Source organism: Kogia breviceps, chromosome 6, assembly GCF_026419965.1.
Source record: "Kogia breviceps isolate mKogBre1 chromosome 6, mKogBre1 haplotype 1, whole genome shotgun sequence".
Taxonomy (NCBI): Eukaryota; Metazoa; Chordata; class Mammalia; order Artiodactyla; family Physeteridae; genus Kogia; species Kogia breviceps.
Window position 1 is genome coordinate 146,526,252 of NC_081315.1, and position 26,693 is coordinate 146,552,944.

Below are 26,693 nucleotides of genomic sequence, written 5' to 3' on the forward strand. Positions count from 1 at the left end.
CCACATAGCAGCCACTGTCAACCACCTGAAGTGTAGCTCGTGCAAGCCCAGCAGTGAGTTCTTGCTTTTATTCCATTTAAATGTTAGTGGGCATAGGAGGCTGGTGGCTATGCACTGGACAGCAGGTCCAGAATTCTGGTCGGCCCTTGTTTCCTTCCAGCACATTCCACTATGGTTTGGCTTCCAACTGCCATCAAGAAGAAGTCAGCTGTCAGGATATTTGCTGCTCCTTGACAAGCGGATTTTCCTCTGCCTGCCTTTAAGATTTTTCTGTCTCTCTTTTCTTCGGTTTCACTATGTGAAAATCCTAGCTATGTTTACTCTTATTTAACCTGTTTAGGTCTCCCCTTCACTCTCCCTGCACCTCTCGGCCCCCGCCCACCTCTCCTGGACTCTGGCCCACTGCAGTCCCTGCTCTGCTCCCTAACCTCTCACCCTCTCATGTGCTCTCACCTTTTCATCCCTGTGCTGTATTCTAGGTAATTTCCTCAGACCCACCTTCCAGCTCACTCACTCTCTCTTTAGCTTGGTCTGATTGTTAAGTGTTAAAATGTTTGTTGTAAGCAAACATCTGAGTTTTTCGTTTGCTATTTTTCACTTCTTTTATTTTTACTTGGTTCTTTTTAACTTTAAATGACATACTTTCTATTCCCTGCAGATATTTTCAAGCTATTTTTTCATCCTTTAAGCACAGTAAAGTATGGTATTTGATAGTTTCTGTACCTGAGGTCTGTGCAGATCTCTTTCTATTCCTGCTGTGTCGCAGCCGTGGTGTCTTGGGTACCTGTCCTGGTTACTGTAGTTGAACAATCTGATGCTCAGATGGAAGGCATCCTCCACTCAAGAGAACTGCATTTACTCTACCTGGAGCCTGGAGGCAGCACCCGCTGGGACCACTCAGACCAGGCTGAAGGAGGGAGTGGGCGGCAGCGCTTCTCCCGGCAAGTCCACTTCTGGGCACCCTCACCTGAGGTGTAGTGCTGCTGGGTCCTGACATCAGGCCCCCCACTCTAATGGCCCCGAATCACTGGCCAGCGAGGCCCTTGCTGGGAGCTCTCTCTAGGCAGCAGGGGTCCCTTGCCTTCTAGCCCCCCTGACCCCCTGCTCTCCAATTCTGGTGAATAAAATGTTTTCAAATATCTTATCTCACTTTTTAGGGCCTATCAGTGGGCATACCTACCATTCCCAGAAACAAGATACCCTATGTGCTGTTTTGAGGTGAAATGGTGAAAATAATAAATCAATCTACTACCCATCCTGGCCTCCCCCACCTGGGCTCCCTGGGACATCTGGAGTCAGGATAACCTGGCCCTACAGGAACAGGAATGTGGGTCGGGAAGCCAGCCTTACAGCTGGCAGACTCCAGAACACAGACAGCAGGGGAGGGGGGCCCCTCCACTGCAGCTCCCCCAGGAGGCGGCCCCTTCTCAGGACAACTGGGTGAAGGGCGCGCCCACGCTGTGCGTGCAGCCTGGGGGCAAGGCAGGCAGCACATGGCCCGGAAGCAGCACTGACCTTCCTCTTGAGGACACTGAGCTTCTCCACCACACCATCCAGGAGGCTGACCACGGAGTCCACGGCTGGACAGCTGCTCAGGGTCTTCTCCAGCTCCGCCACTACCATGGTGACGTGGCTCGTCTCCCGGTCAATGTTCTTCTGTGCGGCACGGAAGCGCTTGTTCAGTGTTTCGTAGGGCACCTGCAGAAAACAGAAGGCCACTGAGTCCACACTTCAGTGGGTGGGCGCCACATATCGTCCACACGGGATGTGCGGGCCTCCTTCGTGGCACTTTTTGAGGCAAGAGGCTTCGACTTCTCATTCTCTAAAAACGCATCTCCTCTAAAACCTGCCCGAGCCCCCACAAAAGGCCCGTGTGAGCGAGGGTCACCTGTGTTCCTAGACAAGGACACAAAGGCTGAGATGTACCCTGACCCACATCTAAGATGTAGTGCAGCCTCCACTCTTCCCAGAAGCCTCCACAAGTCAGCAGACAGAAAGATCACCAAGTTCATCTAGAATAACACAGTTAAGGAAATGACCAAAAAGGAAAGCAGTACTGGGGGCTTTAATCGATTGGACATGAAAGCCCACGATGTGCAGCAGAGATGCCGGACAGAAAGCAGCACCTCAGGTGCACCTCAGGGTTAGGAAGGTGAGGGCATCAGCACCCGTGGGAGATCACAGGCACACATTTAACTGATCTCAACGGGAGGACACCCATTCTCCTGAGTTATTTAAAAAATACCCATTGGGTTCCCTGGTGGCGCAGTGGTTGAGAATCCGCCTGCCGATGCAGGGGACACGGGTTCGTGCCCCAGTCCGGGAAGATCCCACATGCCATGGAGCGGCTGGGTCCATGAACCGTGGCCGCTGAGCCTGCGCGTCCGAAGCCTGTGCTCCGCAGCAGGAGAGGCCACAACAGTGAGAGGCCCGCGTACTACCAAAAACAAAAAAAAAATACCCATTCCCTCCAGAGCACGGGAAGATAGAAAACCCATGAAGCATCACTAAAAAGTCTGGAGAACTGCTGTTCACACACTCATCAGCCCCCAAGGTCATCACAGCGCAGCAGGCAGGGTACAGCACCGCGCCCCGGGGACCCCTAGGGAAACCCACTGAAGACAGGGACTCCCTGCCAGCACGCCCTGCTCACACAGCGGGTCTCCGTGGAATTCTGCGGTGGCTGCCACAAACTGCCCCTGTGAGCGCTGCGTCTTCAGGCCTGCCCAGCAGGGAGGCACCCACTCCCGGGGCACTGCTGGCTCCACCGACACTTGCTAGGCACCAGCCGTGTGCCAGGTACCGTGCCTGGCGGGGAGGAGACCCGGGCCTGGCTCAGAGCCTGGGCTTCCCAGCAGCAGGGACCCTGGGGTGATGGCAGAGACAGGCAGGGCCAGGCTCCAGCCACGGAGGGGCCACCACAGCAGGACTCTTTGCCGGGGACCCAGCAAGGCCAGCACTGTCCTTGCCCTCAGCTACCACTCCCACTCGGCAGTGCACCAACATGCCTGTCCACGCCTTGGGTCTCACCAGCAGTCTGAGGGGCAGAATGCCACGAGCCGAGCCACATCTGCCACGCGTGACGGGGTGGGCTCGGCCAGGGTCGGTCACCCCGCCAGGACTCGGGCTCGCTGATGACCTGCTGTGGGCTGGCCGTCAAAGCACAACCAAGCCAAGAGACCAAGCCCAGCGGGACACGGCAGACGGCCTCACAAGGACATTCGGGGCCACCTGCTGCTGGTGGGCGGCGTGGGTCCCCCGCACGGGCCGCCGGACTGGTCTCTGAGGTTCACCCCCCACACTGGCTGCCTCCTCTGGACTCAGTACCCCCTGTAAGAAAAACCGGAGGGGCTCCTCCGGCGTCCACTTGGTCAGAAAGTGACCACTGCGTACAGCACCCGACACGGTGCCAGGCTCGTGGCGGACAGCAAACCACGTGTGGTGAAGGGTTCCCCCCCAGCTCCTGGGGAGGGTGTGTCCTGCCACAGGATGGGATCTCTGGAGGGGGGAGGCCTGACCCAGCCTTCAACCACCACCCGTGGTCTCCACGACCAGGACTGGGGGGGACGGGTCTCTGCAATGGGAGCGGCACGTAGAGCAACCTCAAGATTGTGTGACACCGGCACTGGGGAAGATGCACCAGCGTCCTCAGCTGCCTTCGGTTCGCCCCCCAACACCACCGTCCTGACCCGACGACGCCCCCAGGCAGCCTCCACGGTGCGCAGACAGGGAGAGACGCCGCAGGGGGCTCAGGTCAGGGCTGGTGGGGTGTCACCGATGACCGCAAACTCCCTTCCAGGCTATTTGTTAAACCCAAGTGAGTGCAGGCGTTAATTTTACTGCTTGAAAGAGCGAGCACTCAGTTCCAAAACGACTGGGAAGTGGGTCACAGGCTGTGCCCTGAGGACCTGGGGCCAGGAGCAGAGGCAGCCTGCCCGGTCCCGCAGGCCGTCTGCGTGAACACATTGTGTATTTGTAATCTGAGCTGTACTGATGCATTCATAAAAGAAAACAAAGTGGAATTACTAGAAAACAAATTGAACAAATCCCATGCTGCACAATAAACAAAAGCTCCTAAGTTGTTTTTTATTATCACATCCAGATGTTAAAATTCTATTCCAATAAATATAATCAAAACAACCATGACACAGCAGAAAAGAGTCACATGCCTGCACAGGCATGGGTGCGATCCCGGGCCAGAGAGCCTGCACGGGCCGGGCACCCACCAGCACACCCGTGCGCACCACCGAGGCAGGGGGATTCCAAAGAAAGCTCCGTGGGCTGGGGAGCCGACTTTTAACTCTTATCCGAAAAAGATGCCGGTGGTGCTCTCACATTCATCCTCAGTCCATCGTTTACTGGATCCACTCAAGCTTATTAGTCAAGCTTACCTATTTCTCTTCTGAGGAAAGAGGCCGACTCAGGATCTGGCATACGTCCACGGTGCGGGAATGGAACCACGGCACAGCCCGGCCGGTGGTGCTGGTGGCAGCGAGGGGGCTGCCCCCGCACGTGGCCCACACCCTGCCCCACCCAAGCTCCTGATGGCTCCGGACACTCTCGTCCCCCAGAGGCCTCCCCTGCACCCGCACCAGCCCCACGCCTCTCCTGGCCCTGGCCATCCTCCCACGCCCCAGACCACCCGCCCACATGCTCGGGGGCCACGCCAGCTGGGCCACGCGCTCTGCAGGGCTGAGCTTTCGGGTCCGACCCTCTGCTGCCCGTGTCCCCCTCTGAGCTCGGCCACCCTCCCCCTGCACGTGCGCCTGGAATCGACGTCCTTCCCAGGGATGCCGGGCTGCCCAGGCCTTGCCTCTCCCGCCTTTCCCCAACTGTCCCCTGCTGTTCTGTCACCAACAGCTCCACAGGCTCCTTCCCAAGGGGCTTTTGCCAAAGAAAGGGTGGAATTTCAGAAATGCCGAAGACTCTTAAATCATGCCAAAGTATCACTGAGAACGAGGCAAAATTGAGATGCTTTCAGACAGGCAAGGCTCCAAACCCCTTAGCAGCCAAACCCCTTCTGGGAGGAAAATTACTGAGACAGTCCTCGGTGAGACAACAAAATCACAGAGACGTGAGAAATGGCAGTGAGGGGGGAAACCAACAAAGAGCCAGACCAAGAGGAAAACTAGGCGTTCTTTAATACACTCCTAAATGCACAGGCAATAAAAACAAGGGTAACACACGGGACTACATTAAACTGTAAAACTTCTGCAAAGCAAAGGAAACAATCATCAGAGTGCAAGGGCAGACCGGGAACAGGAAGAGATGTTTGCAGACCACACACCTGATAAAGGTTACTATCCAGGCTTCATGAGGAACCCCGACAGTTCCATGACAGAAAGACAACCCAGCTGAGAGATGGGCCACGGACTTGAACTCACACTTCTCGGAAGAAGAGACGCGGCCCCGACACGTGTGGGCAGGTGCTCAGCACCACTGACACTCGGGGTTGTGACACGCCAGTCAACCACGAGGAGAGCAGCGCACACCTCGGGACGCTCCCGGCAGGAACAGGAAGCAGCTGTGCTGGGGGGTGCCAGCCCCAACTCTGGGACCCCACCTCCAGGGCCGGGAGGAACAGTGTGTGCTGTGGGGCGTTCTGCCAGAGTGGCCTGAGCTGACTGAGGAGAGTCCTAGAGAGCCGAGCACGATACAGCACTGCTAGACACTGAGAAATGATAGAGATGGTTCATTTGTTTTTTACCTCGATCAAAAAATATCCTGAATGATTTTGGTAACGTACGGGAAATGGTGCCTGATTCAAAGCACTGGTCCAGGAAGGCAAGGAGACCAAGGAGGGTGGGAGACCCGGGGGGTGGACCCACGTGCACGGTCCGTGTGGCCAACCAAAGAGACAGGGCAATTCAGGGCAGAGAAGACCGGCTGTCTCCGCAACAGAGGTGCCGGGACTGGACCCCACGTGGGAAAAGGACAAACCTCAACCTGTGCCTCATACAATCTGCACAGATTCCCTTGAAACGGACCACAGACCTAAACATAAAAGCTGAAACTGTAAAAATCCTCGACGTAAACATAGGAGAAAATCTTCACAACCTTGAAACAGGCAAAGAGTTCTTGCAGGCATACAGAATGCACTAACTGTAAAAGAGGAATCAGTAAATTAGTCTTTATCAAAACTAAAACTTTCGCCCTTTGAAAGATAATTTAAGGTAAGCTGCACCACTTTTTTTTTCAAACCACCTCCCCCCCTTTTCTAACTTATTTTTGGCTGCGTCAGTTCTTCATTGCTGCGTGTGGTCTTCCTCTAGTTGCGGTGAGCGGGGGCTACTCTTCATGGGGTGCACAGGCTTCTCGCTGCAGTGGCTTCTCTCGTTGCGGAGCACGGGCTCTAGGCACGTGGGCTTCAGTAGTTGTGGTTCACGGGCTCTAGAGCGCAGGCTCAGTAGTTGTGGCGCACGAGCTTAGTTGCCCCGCGGCATGTGGGATCTTCCCGGACAAGGGCTCGAACCTGTGTCCCCTGCACTGACAGGCGGATTCTTAACCACTGTGCCACCAAGGAAGTCCCCCTGCATCACTTTTTATTTTACCAATTTTTAATTGAGATATAATTCAGATACTATAAAAGTCACCCTTTTAATTCAAGTATACAACTTAGTGGTATTTAGTACAATCACAAGGCTGTGCAACGATCAGCATCATCTACTTGCAGAACATTTTCATCACCCCAAAATAAACCCGTTGCCTACAGAAGTACTTCCCATAGCCGGGCAACCAGCCACTAATCTACCGTCTACTCGAATGGACCTGCCTATTCTGGACATTTCATATCAATGGAATCATACATTCTGTGGCCTTTTGTGTCTGGCTTTTTAAAAAAACTTAGCATAATGTTTCCAAGGCTCATCCACGATGCAGAATGTACTTCATTCCTTTTTATGGCTGAATAGTATTCCATGATGCGAACACCACATTTGTTTATGCACTCATAAGTTGCTTCCACTTTGGAGCTATTATGAATAATAAGGCTATAAATTCCTGCACAGGTTTTTGTATGGGCATGTTTTCACTTCTCCTGGGTAGATTATCTAGGAGTGGAACTGCTGGGTCACATGGTAACTGTAACTTTTTGAAGAACTACTAGACATTTTTCCTTCTACATATTTTCTGTTTGTATTCCTTACCCAATACTCAAGAAGAACTACCGGACTGCTTTCCACCGTGGCTGCACCATTTTGCATCCCTCAGAGAACTCTATCAGGATTTTAGTTCTCCACACCCTCATCCAACACTTGTTACTGTCCATCTTTCTGATCACAGTCATTCCCATGGGTATAGAGCAGTGCCTCATCATGGTTTCGTTATTTCACTAATGATGAATGGTGTTGTGCAGCTCCTCTCATGCTCATTAGCCATTTGTATCTCTTCTTCAGAGGAGTCTCCTCAAACCATTTGTTCGTTTTTACATCAGGTTATTTGTTTTTATATTATTGAACCGTAAGAGTCCTTTACATATTCTGGATACTAGATCCTTATCAAAAATGATCTGCAGGGCTTCCCTGGTGGCACAGTGGTTGAGAGTCCGCCTGCCGATGCAGGGGACACGGGTTCATGCCCCGTTCCAGGAAGATCCCACATGCTGCGGAGCAGCTAGGCCTGTGAGCCATGGCCGCTGAGCCTGCGTGTCCGGAGCCTGTGCTCCGCAACAGGAGAGGCCACAGCAGTGAGAGGCCCGCATACCGCAATAAAAAGGAAAAAAAAAAAAAAAAAAAAGATCTGCAAATATTTTCTCTCTGTTCTGAGTAGTCTTCACTTTCTTAACAGCATACCTTTGAAACACAAGCTTCTTCCCTTTAATAAAATCCAATTTATCAGTTTTATTGTAAATAAAACTCTTTTCATTTCCCTTTTCACTGTTCATTTCTAAGATACAGAAATACAAATTATTTCTATTATATAAACTGACCTTGTATCCTGCAACCCTGCTGAACCAGATTATTAGTTCTAACAGGTGTGTGTGTGTGTGTGTGTGTGTGTGTGTGTGTGTGTGTGTGTACGTGTGTATTCCTTAGGACTTTCCATACACAAGATGATTTCACCTGCAAATTGAGTTTTACTTCTTCCTTTCCAATTTGAATGCCTGCTATTTATTTTTCTTGCCCAACTGCCCCAATTGGAACCTCCAGGACAATGCTGAATGGAAATGGTGAGTGGACATCCTTGTCTTTTTGCTGATCTTAGGGGAAAGTTTTTGGTGTTTCACCACTAAGCATGATGTCGGCTGTGGTTTTCTCAGAGATGCCCTTTATCAAGTAGAGGAAGTTCTCTCCTGTTCCTAGTTTGTTGAGTGTTTTAATCATGAAAGGGTGATGGATTTTGTCAAGTGTTTTTATCTGTGTCTATTGAGGTGATCATGTGGTTTTTGTCCTTTATACTATTAGTATGGCATTACGTTGACTTTTACATGTTGAACCAACCTTGCATTCCTGGGGTAAATCCCACTTAGTCATGGTACATAATCCTTTTCATATGTTGTCAGATTCAGTTTGCTGGCTGGCATGCTGTTGAGGATTTTAGCACCTATATTCATTCATAAGGACTGGTGTGCAGTTCTCTTGTGGTATTGTTTGTCTGGTTTTGGTATCAAGGTAAAACTGACCTCACAGAACAAGCTGGGAAACTTCCTTCAGCTTCCATTTTTTGGCTGTTTGTAAGAGAGCAATGTTAACTCTTTTTTAAACATTTAACAGAATTCACCAGTGAAGCCATCATGTCCTGGGTTTTTCTTTATGGGAAGTTTTTTTTTTTTTTTTTAATCTTTTTACATGGTATAGGCTATTCAGCCATCATTTTTACGAAAGGGTGATTTTATGTGGTTCAACTCAACACATTTTTCCTTCTACATATTTTCTGTTTGTATTCCTTACCCAATACTCAACAAGGAAGAGGGTATTGGAACTTTCTCATCAATTTGAACCAGTTTTTTATGGTTCACATTTTTTTAAGGTTTGTTACTTGCTTTTAAATTCTGGTTTTATCTTACCTGGTTATACAAAAAAATTAAATTTGTATTAATCAAATCTACTCAATGTTTCCTTGGTAATTTGTTTCACTACAGCTTTTACGATCATAGAATTTCTCCATTTAATTAGTTGAATGTTAAATTATATTTCCTCCAGTACCTCTTTCCCCTTCAGTGGCTCGCAAAAAGTAATCCTTCCTGTTTTCATAACTGAAACAGAATCTGGCAAACACCCTAACTGAGACCTGTATGAAACATCTGTACTCTCATCCAGCTCCACAGCAGCCCTCCCACACCGTGCCATTTGCTTTGGTACATGTTTCTTCAAACCTTCTCCAGTGTTTGCTGTGGGTTTTCTCACAGTATTTGCTGACAAAGAGATGCATTTTAGTTTGTTCTCATACTGTTTTCAGCCATTTTTACCAGCACAGGAAGGAAGTATTTCCCCAATGGCATGAGGCCTTTTATCTTTCACAATTAAGAAACCTCAGAAGAGGTTTCTAAATATTTATCACAAAGCTAACAACGTCTCGTAAAGTGTTGGACTGAGCCCGAAATGGCAGCAGACGTCCCTGCCTGGCCTGGAGAGCTGTGCCTCGTGTTCCGGCGTGTGGCACGGGAGTCTCATGAACCACAGTGGCTCTACGCTCCCCTGGGCTGACCTTCCCAGGCACAGCACACACCTGAGGGAGGCTCAGGAAGGACAGGAGTGCTTCAAACCCCCTCTTTCAAATAGGCTTCCTGAAAAGTGACATGTTGCTGGTCCACCTCTAGGGGGATGTGATGAGATGGACTTTTCACTCCGTGAAGTGCTGACAAAGCTGGAGGGGGGAAGGGCACCGCCAGCACCTCCATATTCTCCCTGCTGGGGGCCGGGTCCTCTCATCCGCGACTGCTGGTTACTCACAGGCACCTCTGCCTGCCACTGGTCCACCTCAGCAAGGGCAGTATGGGTAAAACAGTACACGCTGCCAATGCTGAGCTAGCCGGCGCGCACACAAGGCAGCCTGGCGCCAGGCCTCCACGTGAGCGTCTCCAGGCCCGGGACGGCTCGCTGACCAGACACGACACACAGAGCCCGAGCAGGCACCAGTGCCCACCGTATGCATAACACCAGGGAAACACTGTCTCACCTTTTCCATACAACTTAGAACCAAAGCCAGCAATCTTGCAACAAGGCTGTTACTTTTGCAGTTTCATACCAGACCCTGGTGTCCAGCAGAGACACCCTTCTTGGAGCTTCCCTCATGATAAATAAGAAAGGTCTGACCAAGCACACAGAGAAGTCAGATGGCAGCTTTACAGCTACTGTTAGCATCTTCAAACAGAAACCCAGCACCTCTGCTGCTGCCAGCCCCGGCGCCTCCACTGGCGCCCACTCTGCTGGCGTGCTGCAGTCACCCTGACGTTTTACTCTTCCTGGCATCTTCCCAGGAGATGTTCTACTGGGTATTGCTGGGATGCAGAAGAGTGACTGACTTTTGTCTATTTCTCATGTACCCAGTTACTGCGTTGACCTTTCTAATTAATTGCAGTCATTTTCTGGTTAGTTTGCTTGTGTTTCTGGGTACACAAACATATTCTGTCTCATTCGTTCTAATAGTTACATTTACTTGTTTCAACCTTACTTCTTTGGATAGAATTGCCAAAATAATATTTAATAATTCATCTTTTTTTTTTTTTTTTTTTTTTGCGGTACGCAGGCCTTTCACTGCTGTGGCCTCTCCCGGTGCGGAGCACAGGCTCTGGACGCGCAGGCTCAGCGGCCGTGGCTCACGGGCCCAGCCGCTCCACAGCATGTGGGATCTTCCCGGACCGGGGCACGAACCCGCGTCCCCTGCGTCGGCAGGCGGACTCTCAACCGCTGCGCCACCGGGGAAGCCCCTTCATCTGTTATTTGAAGAGTTATTTCTTCTATGCCCTCCAAAGAGCTTATAATCCCAGTGGTTAGAAACAAAGAAGCAAAACACAGTTAAGTCAAATGGTAGCGGCAGCTAAGGAGAAAAACAGAGCAGAAGAGGGGATGGTGGGACTCCCAGTCTAAATAAGGTGGTCGCACTGAGAAGGTGATACCTGAGAAGAGCAGGGAAGGTGAGGGAATAAGCCAGACTGACATCTGGGGGAAAGGATTCTGGACAAAGTAAACAAGAGCAAAGACCCTGAGGCCCCCCCATGCTGGCACATCCTGTAGCAGCAGGGAGGCCACTGTGGTTCAGTGTCCAAAGGAGTGGAGGTGGGGGAGGAGGGGGGGGGGAGGGGAGGAGGTGGGGGAGGAGGAAGAGGGGGCCAAGTCATGAGGCCCTGGAGGGCCACTCTTCACCTTCGACTTTACCGCTAGTAAGACGGGAGGCTGCCAGGAAGAAGCACGGGCAGTGCCGGGGAAAGCTGGGGGCTCCTTCAACAACCCGGAGAGGGACTGGTTTAGGCCACGGTGGCAGAGTGAAAAGGATGTGAGGACAGGCTGGATGTGAGCTCTGAGAACGGAGGCATCAAGGCTGGCTCCAAGGTTGCAGCCTGAGCTGCTGGAAGCGCTGTCCCCCACGGAGACCAGGAGGGTGGGGGAGCGGGTTTGCGGAGGAGGTGGGTAAGACAACGAGTTCAGACTTCCACATGTTCAGACACCTTACAGACCCAAGGGGGGACATCTGACAGGCTCCCGGGTCCAAGGCTCTGGGGTTGGTGAGGGGATCCAGCTGGGAGTCATCAGTACACACGGGGGTCCTGAAACAAGGTCGCCAAGGTAGTGAGCAGTCCCAACAAGGAGGATGAGGGGCGGCTGTGAGCCTGGGAGGAGCCAGGCATGGGTGGCGTCACGGGAGCCGCCTGGGACCCTACGCCGGGAAGGAAGGGCAGCCGGTGGCGCACGTGGTGAGAGGTGGGGGCGAGCAGCAGACGCTGTCAGGGGCTCATGCAGCACCACGGGGTCACCTGGAGACCCTGGCCGGAAGCCTGCCAGGGAGTGATGCGGCAAAGCAGCCAGGAGGCCGCTCATGAGATCAGGAGGCGGCCATCTCGAAGGGGGTGCCCCGAGGATGCTGTCCAGTGCCACCTGGAAGGTCACGGCAGGCACACCGTGAGTGGACAGAGGGGCAGGGCGCAGACTCTCCTTCCCAGCAGCTGAGCCTTGAAGGAAGGAGAGAGGGGCGCGGGCCGGGGTGGGGGGGTGAGAAAGGAAACTCCGAAGGCCGCCACACCCGGAACACCGGCCCACGGACAAGAGTGAGATGTGAATGTTCAAGGGATTTCCCCCCAGACAGAGGAGACGCTCGCTCGGCCAGCAGCTACCGCCGGTGCCCCCCACGGGCCAGGAGCTCTTCCAGGCGCTGGGAGGGCGACCACCACCCAGACACGGCCCCTCACGGAGGACTAGTGTCCCAAGGGGGCATCTGACAGAAAAAGCTCTAGAGGGTGACCGAAGCCAGAAAGAAAACACCAGGGCGAGGGCCGGAGCCAGCTCAGGGCAGTGGCCTGGGGCCACGTGGGCAACGACACGTCAGCAGTGCCCTGGCCCAGCCGGCTGGTGGCGCGCTAGGATGCCGACTCCCACGTGCAGAGACCCGGGAGGGACACAGGATGGGGCGGGGAGCCAGGGGAGGTCTGGCTCAGATGGGGCATGGCAGGGGGGCCGCTGGCATGATGGGAAAGGGGGCAAGGCCAGGTCCCGGGGGCTGCGTGTGGCGGCAGCGGAGGGCTGGCTCTGTGGACAGTGAGGTCACCGACCCAGCCGGGGGGCCTTCTCCCCTCGGCCACATTCTGCGCGACAGTCCAGTTATCAAACTACTCAGCAATGTTTTATTGTTAACTATTGGTTAGTAGTGATTGAAACAGTGAGTAATTCTGGTTTTCAAAAGGTTATAAAAAACGTACACCTGAAAATAACCAACTGTTACCCCGGCCAGGTTCGGGTCGGGTCAGCATCAAACATCCCGCCTCAGCCTGCCCGAGGCCTCTTCCCTTCCAGCCCCGCCCCACCCCGCCCCGCCCCGCCCCGTCCGCTGCTCCCCGGGCCCCTTGTCGCCAGCCAGGCACTCAGTGGCCCCTGCCCCCTCTGCAGGGCTCTGGGGATGTCCAAGCTGCCTCACTCCAGTGGGGCCGTGAGCCTTCGGTGTCAGGGTTGCCAAGACTTAAACTCAGCCCACATGGCTCCTCCCCGAAACACGCCTCCCCGGCCACCCCCGAACCAGTGCGCTGAAACCCTGTGTCCCCAGTTTAATGCCTCCTGCCACCAAGCGTGTGACCAGGACGGGGCCTCACCCGTCTCTCCATGAGGCCGCTCCGCTGTTGTGCACCATAGGGGACCCCCTCTCCCGGGTTTCCGAGAGTTACAAGAGCGCAGATGTCACGTGCTCAGTGATCACGGCTGTTACAGACCCGGCAGGAAGCCAGGGGCCCGAGGCATGTGTGGCGACCACGCGGCTCCCCCACCAGCTCTGCCATCACCTGCCCAGGGCTGGGGGTCAGCGCCGGCTCCAACAGCCCACCCCTTACAGAGAAATGGAGATTAGAAAGCCCTTTCTTTTCCAGACTTGAAATCTGTTTAAAACACTAACAATACTTAAAAACACAAGCAGCGAGCAGGGACCCCTCACGTCAACCCACGTCTCTCCGGAGGGCCCGGCGCGGAGGACGCTGGGACAGGACACGCCGCCAGGTCGCCTTCGTGTGGTCAAACATCCCTCCAGCGACAGTGAGAGACGGGAGCGCGAAGCCAGGAGGACGCGCGGGGCAGGCACACACTTCAGAGAGGGGCACGCAGCCGAGCTCTGGGGGTGTGGGGCTCTGGAAGCCAAGGCCACGCGTGGGCTCTTTCAGCTGAGAACAAACACTGCCCTGAAGGTGTGACGAGGCTGCAGCCTGAGAAGAAGGCAATCATGATGCAAGCAGCTGCGGACCAGAGACAGCCAGCGTCTGAGGGAGGGACTGGCTCACTCGGGAAATCACAAAACCTAAAGTAAAAAGGGGTTAGGCCCCAGCCACGGCCACCACCTGGGACACAGCATAATCAGATACTTGTCTCAAAAGTCCAAACGCTTTATGCTACCAGAGTTTCTCAAACTTGAGAACACGTGATCCCCCAAGCCCGGCTGAGACCAAGTTTGTAAAACCGCACTGAAAGTTATAACTTTAGCATGTAACTGGCACACAAGCTTTCTACAAGTACAAAATCAGGATTTGAAATTGCAGGGCAGTACTTGGTCAACAAGACCATCACCACATTAAAAGCGGCAGATTTTTTCAGACACAGGAGAATCTGCCTCCAGGCCCAGCTGGGAGCAAGGGCCACACTCCCAGCCTGTCACATGTGATGAGGAGGGGACAGCTGGGAGAGGGACTGGGGAGCCAGGATGAGGCTCCAGGTAAGCCCAGAGGTGGGCCCAGGTGAGCTCAAGGGGAGGAGTCAGGGTCCAAAGCAGGTTTCCAGCGACGATGCCAGGTCCCTCCCCTGGGCTGAGCGAACTCCCACCTGATCTGGACGGTGACAAAGAAGGCCTCCAAAATATGATTTTCCTTCAGCTATCCAAAGGAAAAAAACAGAAGTAAAAATCCCCAAAGCTAATGGGATAATTAGCAAAGTAATTTGGAGAATAAACACAAATTGCTTTTATAAACAGAAAAAACTTCTAAAAACATAATCAGAACAGGGTTTCCAGTTGACGATGGTGGGTCTCGCACTCTAGTTTCCACTTCTCCTTTCCTGAGGCCTGAGGGGCACGCCCCACAACCCAACACACTGCAGGGAAAGGTGCCAGCCAGGGCGAAGCACAAGGCGCCCGGGCACGCCCACTGCGGTAAGAACAAGTGCCCCACAGCAAGGTGCAGACCCGCCGTTCTCAGGGGGACCACCTGCGCCCCCGGCCAGGACAAGCGGCAAAGCCGGCAAAGCTAGAGGCACCCGGCGGCGAGCTCCTCACATCTGGGGGCTGAGGCCCGGGCTGCTGCTCAGCATCCTGCAGCTCCCGCAGCCAAGTCGCATCCAAAAACCCACAGGCTTGGGCCCAGCCCCACCCGCCCTGCCCTGGGGGGGGAGTAGGGGCTGGCGGGGTGGGGAGCGGGGGCTGGGGAGGGGAGGGCCCGAGGGCCCAGTCAGAGGCCCAGGGAGCCGCAGCCCAGGGCCGCTCCACCCTCTGGCCACTCTGCCAGGAGAGCAGAGCATAAGAGTTTACCAGCCCTGAGGCTGTGAGGAGGCTGCCCAGCCCTCCATCAGGGAGGAACGCCATCCCCTGTGAAGGGGACTTGCCTGCTGCACACTCGTCCCTGCTCTCCTGCGGGAGAAGCTGCCTTCAGACTGGAGAAGCACAACCCACGCCTTCCAGAACGCCCACCCCCAGCCCTCACCCCCTGCCCCCTGCCCTGTCCCCCCACCCCCTCTCCCCGCGCCCCCTGCCTCTGGACTCCCTCCAGACCATGAAGAGCACAGCTCCCGAGCCAACAGCTCTTCCCATGTTCCTGGTGAAACTTCCTCATTATCCAGTAGGAATTACTCCTGATAAAAATGTTAACTCAGCAGTGACACACGTCAAGAGAACAGACGAATTATCCTGTGGGATCTAAATAATATGTGAGGGAAAATGGAGAGAATACCTTGCAAAAGTTCTACTTTTAAAAATCATTCCAGAAAAGAAGTAAAATTTCTTTATTTGGCAAGCTCACTTGAAATGATACTATAATATTTCTTGGGACTTCCCTGGTGGTGCCGTGGTTAAGAATCCGCCTGCCAATGCAGGGGATACGGGTTCGAGCCCCGGTCCGGGAAGATCCCACATGCCACAGAGCAACTAAGTCCATGAGCCACAACTACTGAGCCTGCGCTCTAGAGCCCGCGAGCCAAAACTACTGAGCCCACAAGCCACAACTACTGAAGCCCGCGTGCCTAGAGCCCGTGCTCGGCAACAAGAGAAGCCACAGCAATAAAGAGCAGCCCCTACTCTCCCCAACTAGAGAAAGCCCACGCGCAGCAACGAAGACCCAATGCAGCCAAAAAAAAAACCACAAAAAACCAAAAACAAAATCCTTTACCTCTAGGAGTATCTGCCTAACTACGTTAATCAAAGCCCGTTTGCTAAGTCTGCAACTCAGACTTGCTCACGATTATGAAACGAGAGAGGAGGACTCGGAGGAGGGTCCTGCCTGCCTGCCTGTCTGGTGTTCCCCACATTCACCACGTTTTCATCTCTGAACCCTCCTGTCTGTCAGTCAAGCGGCAGGCCTGGCAGGGGCTGAGCGAGACCAAAGCTCACCGTCAGCGGTTCCCACTCACACCCCTTTGTTTTGGTCGGGCGCCTCGGGCAGCAGAGAATCATGGCCTACGAGCCGCAGGGTCTTGCGGGAGTGGAGTGTCAAAACAGCACGACCTCCACCTGCGGTCCAGCAAGCAGGCATCTGGCTCAGGCCAGCAGAGCTTCCCTTCAGCTACCTTCCCACAGCCAGAGCCCTCGCTTCACCCTGAGCCGACCCCGGCGCGCTCGTCTGACAGGAGTAAACAACCGCAGAGGCGCTGAGGACCCTCCCGAGGTCTCCCAGGAAGTGAACACAGCTCACAGCAACCTGGCCACACCGCACCCGCCCTCTGTCACCACTGACGTGGACAGGGATGTTGGGTCCTCCAGGAGGAGAGATGCGACGTGGCCCCCGGGAAAGGAATTCAGACGCACGTAGGCTCGGCCGCAGCTCTCCTGGGAAGGTTATAACCTTGAGCGTTGAAGGAATTTATTCCCAGGTGCTTCACCGTAGTCAATCACCATCGAATCCTCTACCAACTAGGTAAGAACTGGCACCGACCCCTCTCCCGGGAACACCGATTTCACCCCAGCGTAAGTCGACTTGCTTCAGCGACCATCCAAGGTCACCCAACTGGCGACCGAGTGGCAAGGGCTGTATTTCAGGTTTGGTGACGCCCCGCAAATGGGTTCCCATTGGGTCGTGAGGTCTCTCCTCACAGGTTCCCTAATTAGAGGCTGGAAGCCATCCATCAACACCATCTGACACGAGCTTCCGGGAGGATAGCTGGACACCAACCGCCAGTCACGGTGGGCACTCTGGCTGGGCGCCCGCGACCCCACTGCCCTGAGACCCCAGCCTCCGAAGTCACCAGCCTGTCTACGACCAGGACTGTCGCTGATGCAGTTCACGGTATTATAGGACGAAGGGGCCACAATCGGGCTCCGGAGGGAGAAGCGGGGCGCCAGGCAGACGCGCTCCCCGCCCTGTCACGAAGGCAGGCGGGAGCATGGACGGCCACACGCCACACCCGCCCGGCCCTCAGGTTCCCTGCCCCCGGGGAGCCCGGCCGCCAGCCCCGGTCCCCAAAGGGACGGGCCCCCAGAGAGACAGGCCCCCAGACCCTGGGGAGCCTGGCCCCCAGAGTCCGGGCCCCGGGGAGCCCAGCCCCCAGACCCCCGGCCCCGGGGAAGTCCGGCCCCAAGACCCCCGGCCTCCGCCCGGCGCCCCACGCCGCGCCCCGGCCTTCGCCCCGCCCCTCCCTCTCCCCCACGACGCCGCCCGGCGAGGCGCGGGCCCGCGGACCCCACCTTGAGGGTCGGGTACTCCTGCACCTTCAGGGTCATGGAGAGCTGAGCCGCTGACTCTTGCACCGCCATCTTGGACCGGCCAAAACATTAGCGGGCGGAGCGGAAGCGCGGCGCGCGGCACGCCGGGTAGTGACGTCGAGGGGCGGGGCGGGCCAACGCCTGCACCAATCACGTCCGCCCCCGCCCCGTGGCGGAGGATGGGTGCCGAGAGGCGTCCGCTCCACCCAATCATCGCCGGCCTTTCTCTCGTTCAGCCAATCAGAGGGAAGCACTGGTGGGCGTGGTCTCTCCTTGAACTTGAGGCGGGGCGGGGCGGCTTCTCTCCACCCGTCGCTTGCTTGCTGCCCTAGCCGCAGTGCTGGCTTCCCAGAGCGCCCCCGGGGGTGGGGGCCGGGGTCCCGCGAGGAGGGCGGCTATGGGGGTGACTGGGCTCGCGTGGGGCGGCCCCTGGAGGCAGTGACCCCTCCCTCCTGATTAGGACCCCTCCTTGCAGTGACCCCGCGTGGTAGTCGTGGCCAGAATGTCTGCAGGCCACGGGTGCCTGTCAGCCGGCTACTTTCCATGGGCCCCTCTCCGCAGAGGTGCGTCTGGAGCCTGACACGGAGCCGCAGGTTCCCGCTGGGGAGGAGGAGAACTGAACTGGCTAAGGAAAGAGGCTCCCACAGTGTAACAAGGACCCGATGCGGGGAGAGCATCCAGCATCCCTGGCACACCGACTCTAGTTTCCTTTCAACCACTTCACATTCTTATTCCCTTTTATTCCTTTTAAAAATAGAAATTAAATTAGGTTTCACTAGTTAAGAGAAGACTTACAAATTAAGCCACATCTCACACTCATTTCTGAAACGATTTTTAAAAGAAATATTAAGCTTAGCATTGAAAAAAACACCTAAGGCGACACAAGAAAGCCACTGTCGCAATGGGAGCCACTCGGACTCTGTACCCTCACCTCCACCAGCCCCCATGTCCTGCAGCATTCTAGCAGAATCATGGCAATAACAGAACCACGGGAGGATGAGAAGCTTCCTGTCCTGGATAAAACCAAGTTCCTGGAACCTGATCACATCAACCAGAGTAACAGCATCAAGGCAATCAGAGCCTGTGCAGCTCAAGGCTAAGCTCAAGCCTCTGTCAACTGTAATAATATGACAGCCAGTTATTTCACCAACAAAAGTGAGTTTACTCAGGAATAGTGGAGGAACTTCGATTCAGAACATGCAAACAAGGACAGACCACAGGCAAACCCAGAGAACAAGAAATGGGGACTTGCTTTTATAGGGAAAAGAAGGAGTTGGGAGGGGCTGTGATAACGGAAGAGTCCATTGGAGGAGATGGGGGTGTGTGGCAAAGCATGGAGGCTTCCCATTGGCTGAGCTGCTGCAGTCTCTGATTGGCTGGGCTTCTGGGGGGGTGGGGTTGGAGGGAAGTTTTCTTCTTCCTGCTAGATGGTAGGTAGAGGCATCTTCCTGTTTGGGGTAATTGACATGCATGGTGGGTGTGAGAGCACCCCCTACGGGCCTGTGCTGACTCCAAAGGTTAGTGGACTGCTCCTTAATTAATTCTACATTTTCCCCTTTCGCTCAAGATCTTTCCTTGAAAGCATCACTGATCAAGAGTCAGGATCTCCTCACCTAGTGCTTTGCCCCCAGTTAACTTAAAACCAGTAATTAGAGTCAGCATTTGGATCTTCAGAGGCTCTCATTTTAAAGAGGCAGGTTTTCATGGAGGAGGAGAGAGGAAGGTGGTGGTGGGGTCAGGGCCTGAGCACAAGATGGTTTCTAGGGGCAGAGTCTGAGGCAAAGGGAGTGGGAAGACACACAAGACCCTACCTGAGACAAAGAAATTGGGGGCAGGCGGGGACACAAGAAGCACAAGGCTTTGGAAGCCATTTTGTTCTCCTTTTTTTCTTTACTTTTTTTTTTTTTTTTTTTTTTTTGGTTGTTTCAGCCAATTTAGAAATTGTATCTTGCAAAGAGGCAATTTTACAGTTTTGTGCATGTTTGGAAGCTTCCAGTTACCAGTGAAAACAAATATGCCATTCATTCTGCTTAATTTTAGAACCACGGTCCTCCAATTTAATCTTAAGAAAAACAAGTTTAGGGAGATTGAACGTTCCCCATAATGGCCACTGTAATTCCAGATTACTTTTGGTTTGTTCAGCCCACTTAGCTAAAAATGTGCATGTGGGGGATCCATAGTTATTTTTTAAATTATTAATTAATTAATTAATTTTTAGCTGCGTGGGGTCTTTGTTGCTGCGTGCGGGCTTCCTCTAGTTGCAGGGAGCAGAGGCTACTCTTTGCTGTGGTGCACAGGCTTCTCATTGTGGCGGCTTCTCTTGTTGCGGAGCACCGGCTCTAGGGCACATGGGCTCAGTGGTTGTGGCTTGCTGGCTCTAGAGCGCAGGCTCAGTAGTTGTGACACATGGGCTTAATTGCTCCATGGCAGGTGGGATCTTCCTAGACCAGGGCTTGAACCCATGTCCCCTGCATTGGCAGGTGAATTCTTAACCACTGTGCCACCAGGGAAGCCAGATCCATAGTTTTTAAACATGAAACTGGCTGGAGTCCCTGAAGGAGGGCTGCCCTCAAAACATTTAGGTGACTGGGATCCCATTTCCCTTAGTTCTCCTAGAAACCCAATAAAGTTGCTAGAGTCCTAGCCCAGATTCCAAAAGGAATAAAATGAATTCCTAGATCACAGCTCAATCCCCCCAAAAGAATCTTGTCACTCCATGCTCCAGACAACAACTGAGTACTCACCAAAGATAAAGTCTTGGACTGGAATGGACAAAACTTTCCCCCTGAAACGACAAAGACTTTCCATATCCCAAATAAAGTTGGAGAGCTCAAAATGCAAAAAGAGCCAAATTTGAAGTCTAAGATGAGATTCACCAAAATGAAAGCAGGTGGCAGTTCATGGAAGTGATGAGCACAAGGGGCTCAGTGTGAGTACCTTGCTCAATTCTGGGGGCCATTGCCTCTTGGGATTTGATGCCTTCAGATCCCACTTCTGACACCCTGTTCCTGCTGGTGAACAGACACAGAATGGTGAGCTTGTCCATGCTAATTTCTGGAGTGTGTGGAAGTGAGAAGGATAGAGATGGATTCCTGTGTATGGTACATGCCTCTCAGGAGACATTTGGAATGAAATTGTTGGTGTAAGCCTAGAAAAATGCATCTGTTCTAGAATTTGTTAAACACTTGCCAAGGGAAAAAAATGGATGTTACCAACTGAAATTGATCAGTTCATCTAATCACAGATCATAAGAACAGTAGTGTTCCTGCTTAGGAGCTTTAGGAAATTGTTTTTGCACTTCAAGCAGAAAAACCCCTCACTTCAACAGTATGAAATGAGCACATGCAGCTTTGGAAAACTGTATTGTTTAACCTAGGCTGTCTTGTTTACAAATTTCAGAAGTATAAAAATAAAATACTCTAGGGACTTTCCTGGTGGCACTGTGGTTAAGAATCTGCCTGCCAATGAAGGGGACACAGGTTCGATCCCTGGTATGGGAAGATCCCACATGCTGCACAACTACTGAGCCTGTGCTCTAGAGCCCTCATGCCACAACTACAGAAGCCCACGCCCCTAGAGCCCATGCTCTGCAACAAGAGAAGCCACTGCAATGAGAAGCCCGCGCACCGCAACGAAGAGTAGCCCCTGCTCAGTGCAACTAGAGAAAGCCTGTTGCACAAGGTTTCCCTTTTCTCCACATCCTCACCAACACTTGTGATCTTTTATCTTTTTCATAAGAGCCATTCTAACAGGTGTGAGGTGATATCTAATTGTGCTTTTGATTTGCATTTCCATAATAATTAGTGATGTTGAGCATCTTTTCATGTATCTGTTGGTCATTTGGGTGTCTTCTTTGCAAAAATGCCTGTTTAATCTTTCTGCCCATTTAAAATGGGTTTTTTGTTTTGTTACTGAGTGGTATTAATTTTTTAAAATAGATTTTGGATATTAACCCCTTATCTATGTTTTGCAAATATTTTCTCCCAGTCCATAGGCTGCCTTTTCATTTTGTTGATGGCTCCTTTGCTGTGCAGGAACTTTAAGTTTGATATAGTCCCACTTGTTGGTTTTTTTCCTCTGTTGTCTGTGGTTCTGGTGCCATACCAAAAAAAAAAAAAAAATTGCCAAAACCAATGTCAAGGAGCTTCTTCCCTATGTTTTCTACTAAGAATCTTAGGGTTTGGGGTCTTACATTTACATCTGATGCTTTTTTTTTTTTTTTTTTTTTTGTGGTACGCGGGCCTCTCACTGTTGCGGCCTCTCCCATCGCGGAGCGCAGGCCCCGGACGCACAGGCTCAGCGGCCATGGCTCACGGGCCCAGCTGCTCCGCAGCACGCGGGATCCTCCCGGATCGGGGCACGAACCCGCGTCCCCTGCATCGGCAGGCGGACCCTCAACCACTGCGCCACCAGGGAAGCCCACATCTGATGCATTTTGAGTTAACTTTTTGAGTGGTGTAAGACAGGAGTCCAATATCATGGTCTGCATGTGGTTTTCCAGTTTTCCCAGCACTGTTTGTTGAGGAGACTATCCTTTCCCCACTGGATGTTTCTGGCTCCTTATCCAATATTAGTTGACTGTATATGCAGGGGTTTAATTCTGGGCTCTCTATTCTGTTCCGTTGGTCTATGTGTCTATTTTTATGCCAGGACCATGTTTTAATTACTATAGCTTTATAGTATAGCTTCAAATCACATCCAACTTTTTCTATAAGGGTTTCTACTCAACCAGAGAAGGTCTTTAAGCCTAATTTGTTGAACGTGCCTGCCCCCCAAACACATTGGCCATAACAGTTGGCAAAAAAGCAGGGTGAATGGGGGTGTATAAGAACACTCTGAACTGCTGTTCAAGGTTCCTGATTCCTAATGAGTGAAGGCTGGGTCAACACTGTCACAACATTAGGGGGTTCTCTGGGGTTTGTTCTCTAGACAGTTACACACAGAAAAACACCACTGCTCAACAGGAACCTTGAATAATTTATAAATTGGCCTACTTTCTTAAAAGACCCAGAGAAAAAATTGAGTGACATTTCTTCTGTTTTGGATTTTCTCTGATCTAAGAGTTCAAACTAGTTCCTGCTTTGACAAAGTTGTGTTAGTTTCATTCCTTAGGACAATGGTAGGAACTACAGAACACTGAACCTAAAAGCGCTGATGTTCAGATGCACTCCCTCTACCTTTTGATCTAAAGCTATAGATGATCCACGTTTTATGTTAACTGGGTGACTAAAATATGTTATTAAAATTCTTATGTTTTTAAGAGTATTTCAGTTATCACCTTTAAGTCAAACAGCCATCAACTGGTTGTCAATTGTGCATGTCAATAGTGAAGAAGACAGAGCAAAAGGAGGAATAGGCACAAATATTAATGTTCAGTTAAACACACCCTCCAAGTCCAACCTGGGATAAATGTTTGATGCTTCCTACTACCTGCACGGGGTTCACTATTTACTATTTTTGTGGGAGTATCACAGAAACAGCATAGTGAGAACACTTTGCACATGTGGCAGGTCATACTTTACTCCTGTGTATTCAGATGTTTGTGGAATATCTATGTGTTAATGGAAGGTATTGACTATGATGGAGGGGAAGCAATCTTATTGCACACGGTCCTTCAACCCTAACCTCCCGTCACCTACTCTTGCTGCAGGCATCTGTCTACACACATGGCTAAGTTTCATTTTCCCACTATGGAAAATTTTAATCGGTCTGTCTTGTTTAGATTGTATAGGTCATTATGTCTGACATTCTTGTAACTACCATGTGATCAATAAGAAATAATGCTTTTAAATATACACACACACACACAGAGGTGTGACACATCCCACATTTTAGTGGGTGTTCATGTTATTTATAGGGTCCTTATAACAAGTACTTTTTAAAGAGAGGATTCAGGGAAGATGGCAGAGTAGGAAACACCTGTGAGGTGAGACTCCATCTCCCACCTGGACAATAAATGCAGGGGCAGAATCTTCCCCGTAACCATCTGGGTACTCTGGAGTCTGTTGAAGGCTTGAAATATCCAGGAAAAGCATTGGATGGTAAATTGTGGTTAATCTTGGTCAATTTTAGTTCTTAACACAATAACAGCTACCTACGCTGGACCCCCTATGCTCATGGAAGACAGCTGTGCATATGTTTCTGGAGCAGCCTACACACAGCTTGGGGAAACCAAGGTGGGGAAAAAAAGACACTGTGCAGATATTGGGGATCTGTGCTCTGATCACTGATTGCTGTTTCTGATCACAGAGGTGCAGATGAACAGGCTGGTGGCCCTTGTTGCACCTCCCCCATTGTTTCAAGACCCTCCTCCTCCAGCTGAAGTGACTTCCAGGGGCTTTAAAAGGCTGGCAACCTTCATCCCTGTTCACTTTTTTTTTCCTCTTTTGGGAGCGAGACATTCAAAAAACAAATGCATATATGGGGAAAATCAGAAAGTGACCATGTATGCCCAGGGAAAGGCTCAGAAATGATCTGAGAAGACCTTAAGTTTATACCTTAGGCTTATCCTCAGCACAGAGACAGCCTATAACAATAAACAACAACAATAACACAAAGTAGCAAACCCAAGGGAAGGGGGATGATCTGATTTCCAGAGTTATCACATTATTAGATTCAAATGTCCAGTGTTAAGTGTTCAACAACAACAAAAAAATCACAAGGCACACAGAGAAACAGGAAAGTATTGCTTATTCAAAGGAAAAAATAAATAAACATAAACTACCAATGAAAAGGCCTGATGGTAGATCTTCTAGATGAAGACTTTAAAACAACCACCTTAAAGACCCTCAAAGAACTGAAAGAAGCTGTGGAGAAAGTCAAGACAGCAATGTACAAATAAAATAGAAATATGAATAAAGACATAGAAAACCTAAAAAAGAAACCAAAAAGATATTCTGGAGCTGAAAAATACAATAACTAAAATAAAAATTCAACACATGGATTCAAAGGCAGATTTGAGCTGGCAGAAGAAAGAATCAGTGAACTTGAAGATAAGACAATGGAAATTAGTGAGTCTGTGGGCAGAAAGAAAAAGATTGAAGAAAAGTGAACAGAGCCTAAGGGACATGTGGGACACCATCAAGTAGAGCAACATTCACACTGTGGGAGTCCCAGGAGGAGAAGAGAGAGACAAAAGGGCAGGGAGAATATCTGAAGAAATAATGGCTGAACACTTCCCAAATTTGATGAAAGACATGAATATAAATATCCAAGAAGCTCAACAAAATCCAAGTAAGATGAACTCAAAGAAACCCACACTGAGACACACTATAATCAAACTTTCAAAAGACAAAGACAGAGAATCTTGGAAGTGACAAGTGAGAAGCAAATCATCATACACAATCCTGAATGAGATTATCAACAGATTTCTTATTAGAAATTTTAGATGCCAGAAAACATTCTCTAACATAAATCAGAGAATTTGTTTTCTTAGTTCACTCTCCCAAGGCAATAGAAATAAAAGCAAAAATAACGAATGGGACCTAATCAAACCTAGAAGCATTTGCACAGCAAAGGAAACCATAAACAAACTGAAAAGGCACCCTACAGAATGGGAGAAAATATTTTCAAAGGATGTAACCAATAAGGGCTTAATTTCCAAAATATACAAACAGTTCATACAACTCAATAACAAAAAGCCAAACAACCCAATCAAAAAATGGGCATAAGACCTAAATAGACATTTCTCCAAAAAAGATATAAAGATGGCCAACAGGCACATGAAATGATGCTCAACACTGCTAATTATCAGAGAAATGCAAATCAAAACTACCATAAGGTATCACCTCACACCTCACAGTCAGAATGGCCGTCCTCCAAAAGTCTACAAATAATAAATGCTGGAGAGGGTGTGGAGAAAAAGGAACCCTCCTCCACTGTTTGTGGGAAAGTAAATTGGTGCAGTCACTATGGAAAACAGTATGGAAGTTCCTTAAAAGCTAAAAGTAGAGTTGCCATATGATCCAGCAATCCCACTCCTGGGCATGTATCCAGAGAGAACTATAGCTTGAAAAGATACATGGACCCCAGTGTTCATAGCAGCGCTATTCACAGTAGCCAAGATATGGAAACAACCTAAATGTCCATCTACAGATGAATGGATAAAGAAGATGTGGTGTATATATACACAATGGACTACTACTCAGTGATAAAAAAAAGAATGAAATAATGCCGTTTGCAGCAACATGGTTGGACTCAGATTCTCATACTAAGTGAAGTAAGTTGGAAAGAGAAAGACAAATGCCATATGATATCACTTATATGTGGAATCTAAAATATGACACAAATGAACTTATTTAGGAAACAGAAACAGACTCACAGATATAGAAAACAAACTTATGGTTACCAAATAGGAAAGGCAGTGAGGGAGGGATAAATTAGGAGTTTAGGATTAGCAGATACAAACTACTATATATAAAATAGGTAAACAACAAGGACCTACTGTATAGCATAGGGAACTATATTCAATATCCTGTAATAAACTATAATGAAAACAAATATGAAAAGGAGTATGTATATACATATAACTGACTCACTTTGCTGTACACCAGAAACTAACACAACATTGTAAATCAACTGTACTTCAATTTTAAAAAGGTAAATGTAGAGAAATAAACATTTGTGTGTAAACTGAAAAAAAAAAGAAAGAAATTAGAGGCCAGAAAGCAGTGGGCTGACATGTTAAAAGTGCTAAAGGAAAAAAAAAAAAGCCAACCAAGAACACTATACCTGCCAAAACTCCTTCAAAAGTGAGGGAGAAATAAGACCTTCCCAGATGAACCAGCTGTGGAAGGTCATGACCATTAGAAATGCTCAAGGGAGTCATGCAAGTGAAATGAAAGGACACTAGACAAAAAACATATGGAGAAATAAAGATCTCAAGAAAGGTAAATACATGGGCAATTATAAAAGCTAGTGTTATTGAAACAATGGCTTGTTATTGCACTTTTTGTTTTCTATATTAAGACATGAATACATTTAAAAAATTTTTAGTTTAAAGGCTAGTATTATTGTAATTTTGATTTATAATTCCAAATCTTGTTTTCTACATGATTTAAAAGAATGATGCATTTAAAAGAATGTTTAGTGTCTGTTTTGTGCACACAATGTGCAAAGATGTCATTTTGTGACATCAACAACCAAAAGGGGTGGATATGGAGCTG

General features: G+C 50.5%; 1 protein-coding gene across 4 annotated transcripts in view; it reads right to left on the bottom strand.

Annotated features, from left to right (window-relative positions):
* The window catches only part of MAEA (macrophage erythroblast attacher, E3 ubiquitin ligase), a 31,200-nt gene extending 13,546 nt beyond the window's left edge, over window positions 1-17,654 (bottom strand). The window contains exons 1-2 of one of the 4 annotated variants that reach the window (XM_059066323.2): window positions 17,512-17,654; window positions 1,516-1,698 (exon numbers count right to left, since the gene is read on the bottom strand). In XM_059066323.2, coding sequence (XP_058922306.1) covers window positions 1,516-1,698; window positions 17,512-17,580 — 252 coding nt within the window. In that variant the 5' untranslated portion in view covers window positions 17,581-17,654. Of the gene's footprint in view, window positions 1-1,515; window positions 1,699-5,287; window positions 5,547-17,511 lie in introns of those variants that run through there. The other 3 variants (XM_059066324.2, XM_059066325.2, XM_067036851.1) reach the window with 3 other exon arrangements.
* Window positions 17,655-26,693: the final 9,039 nt, after the last annotated feature.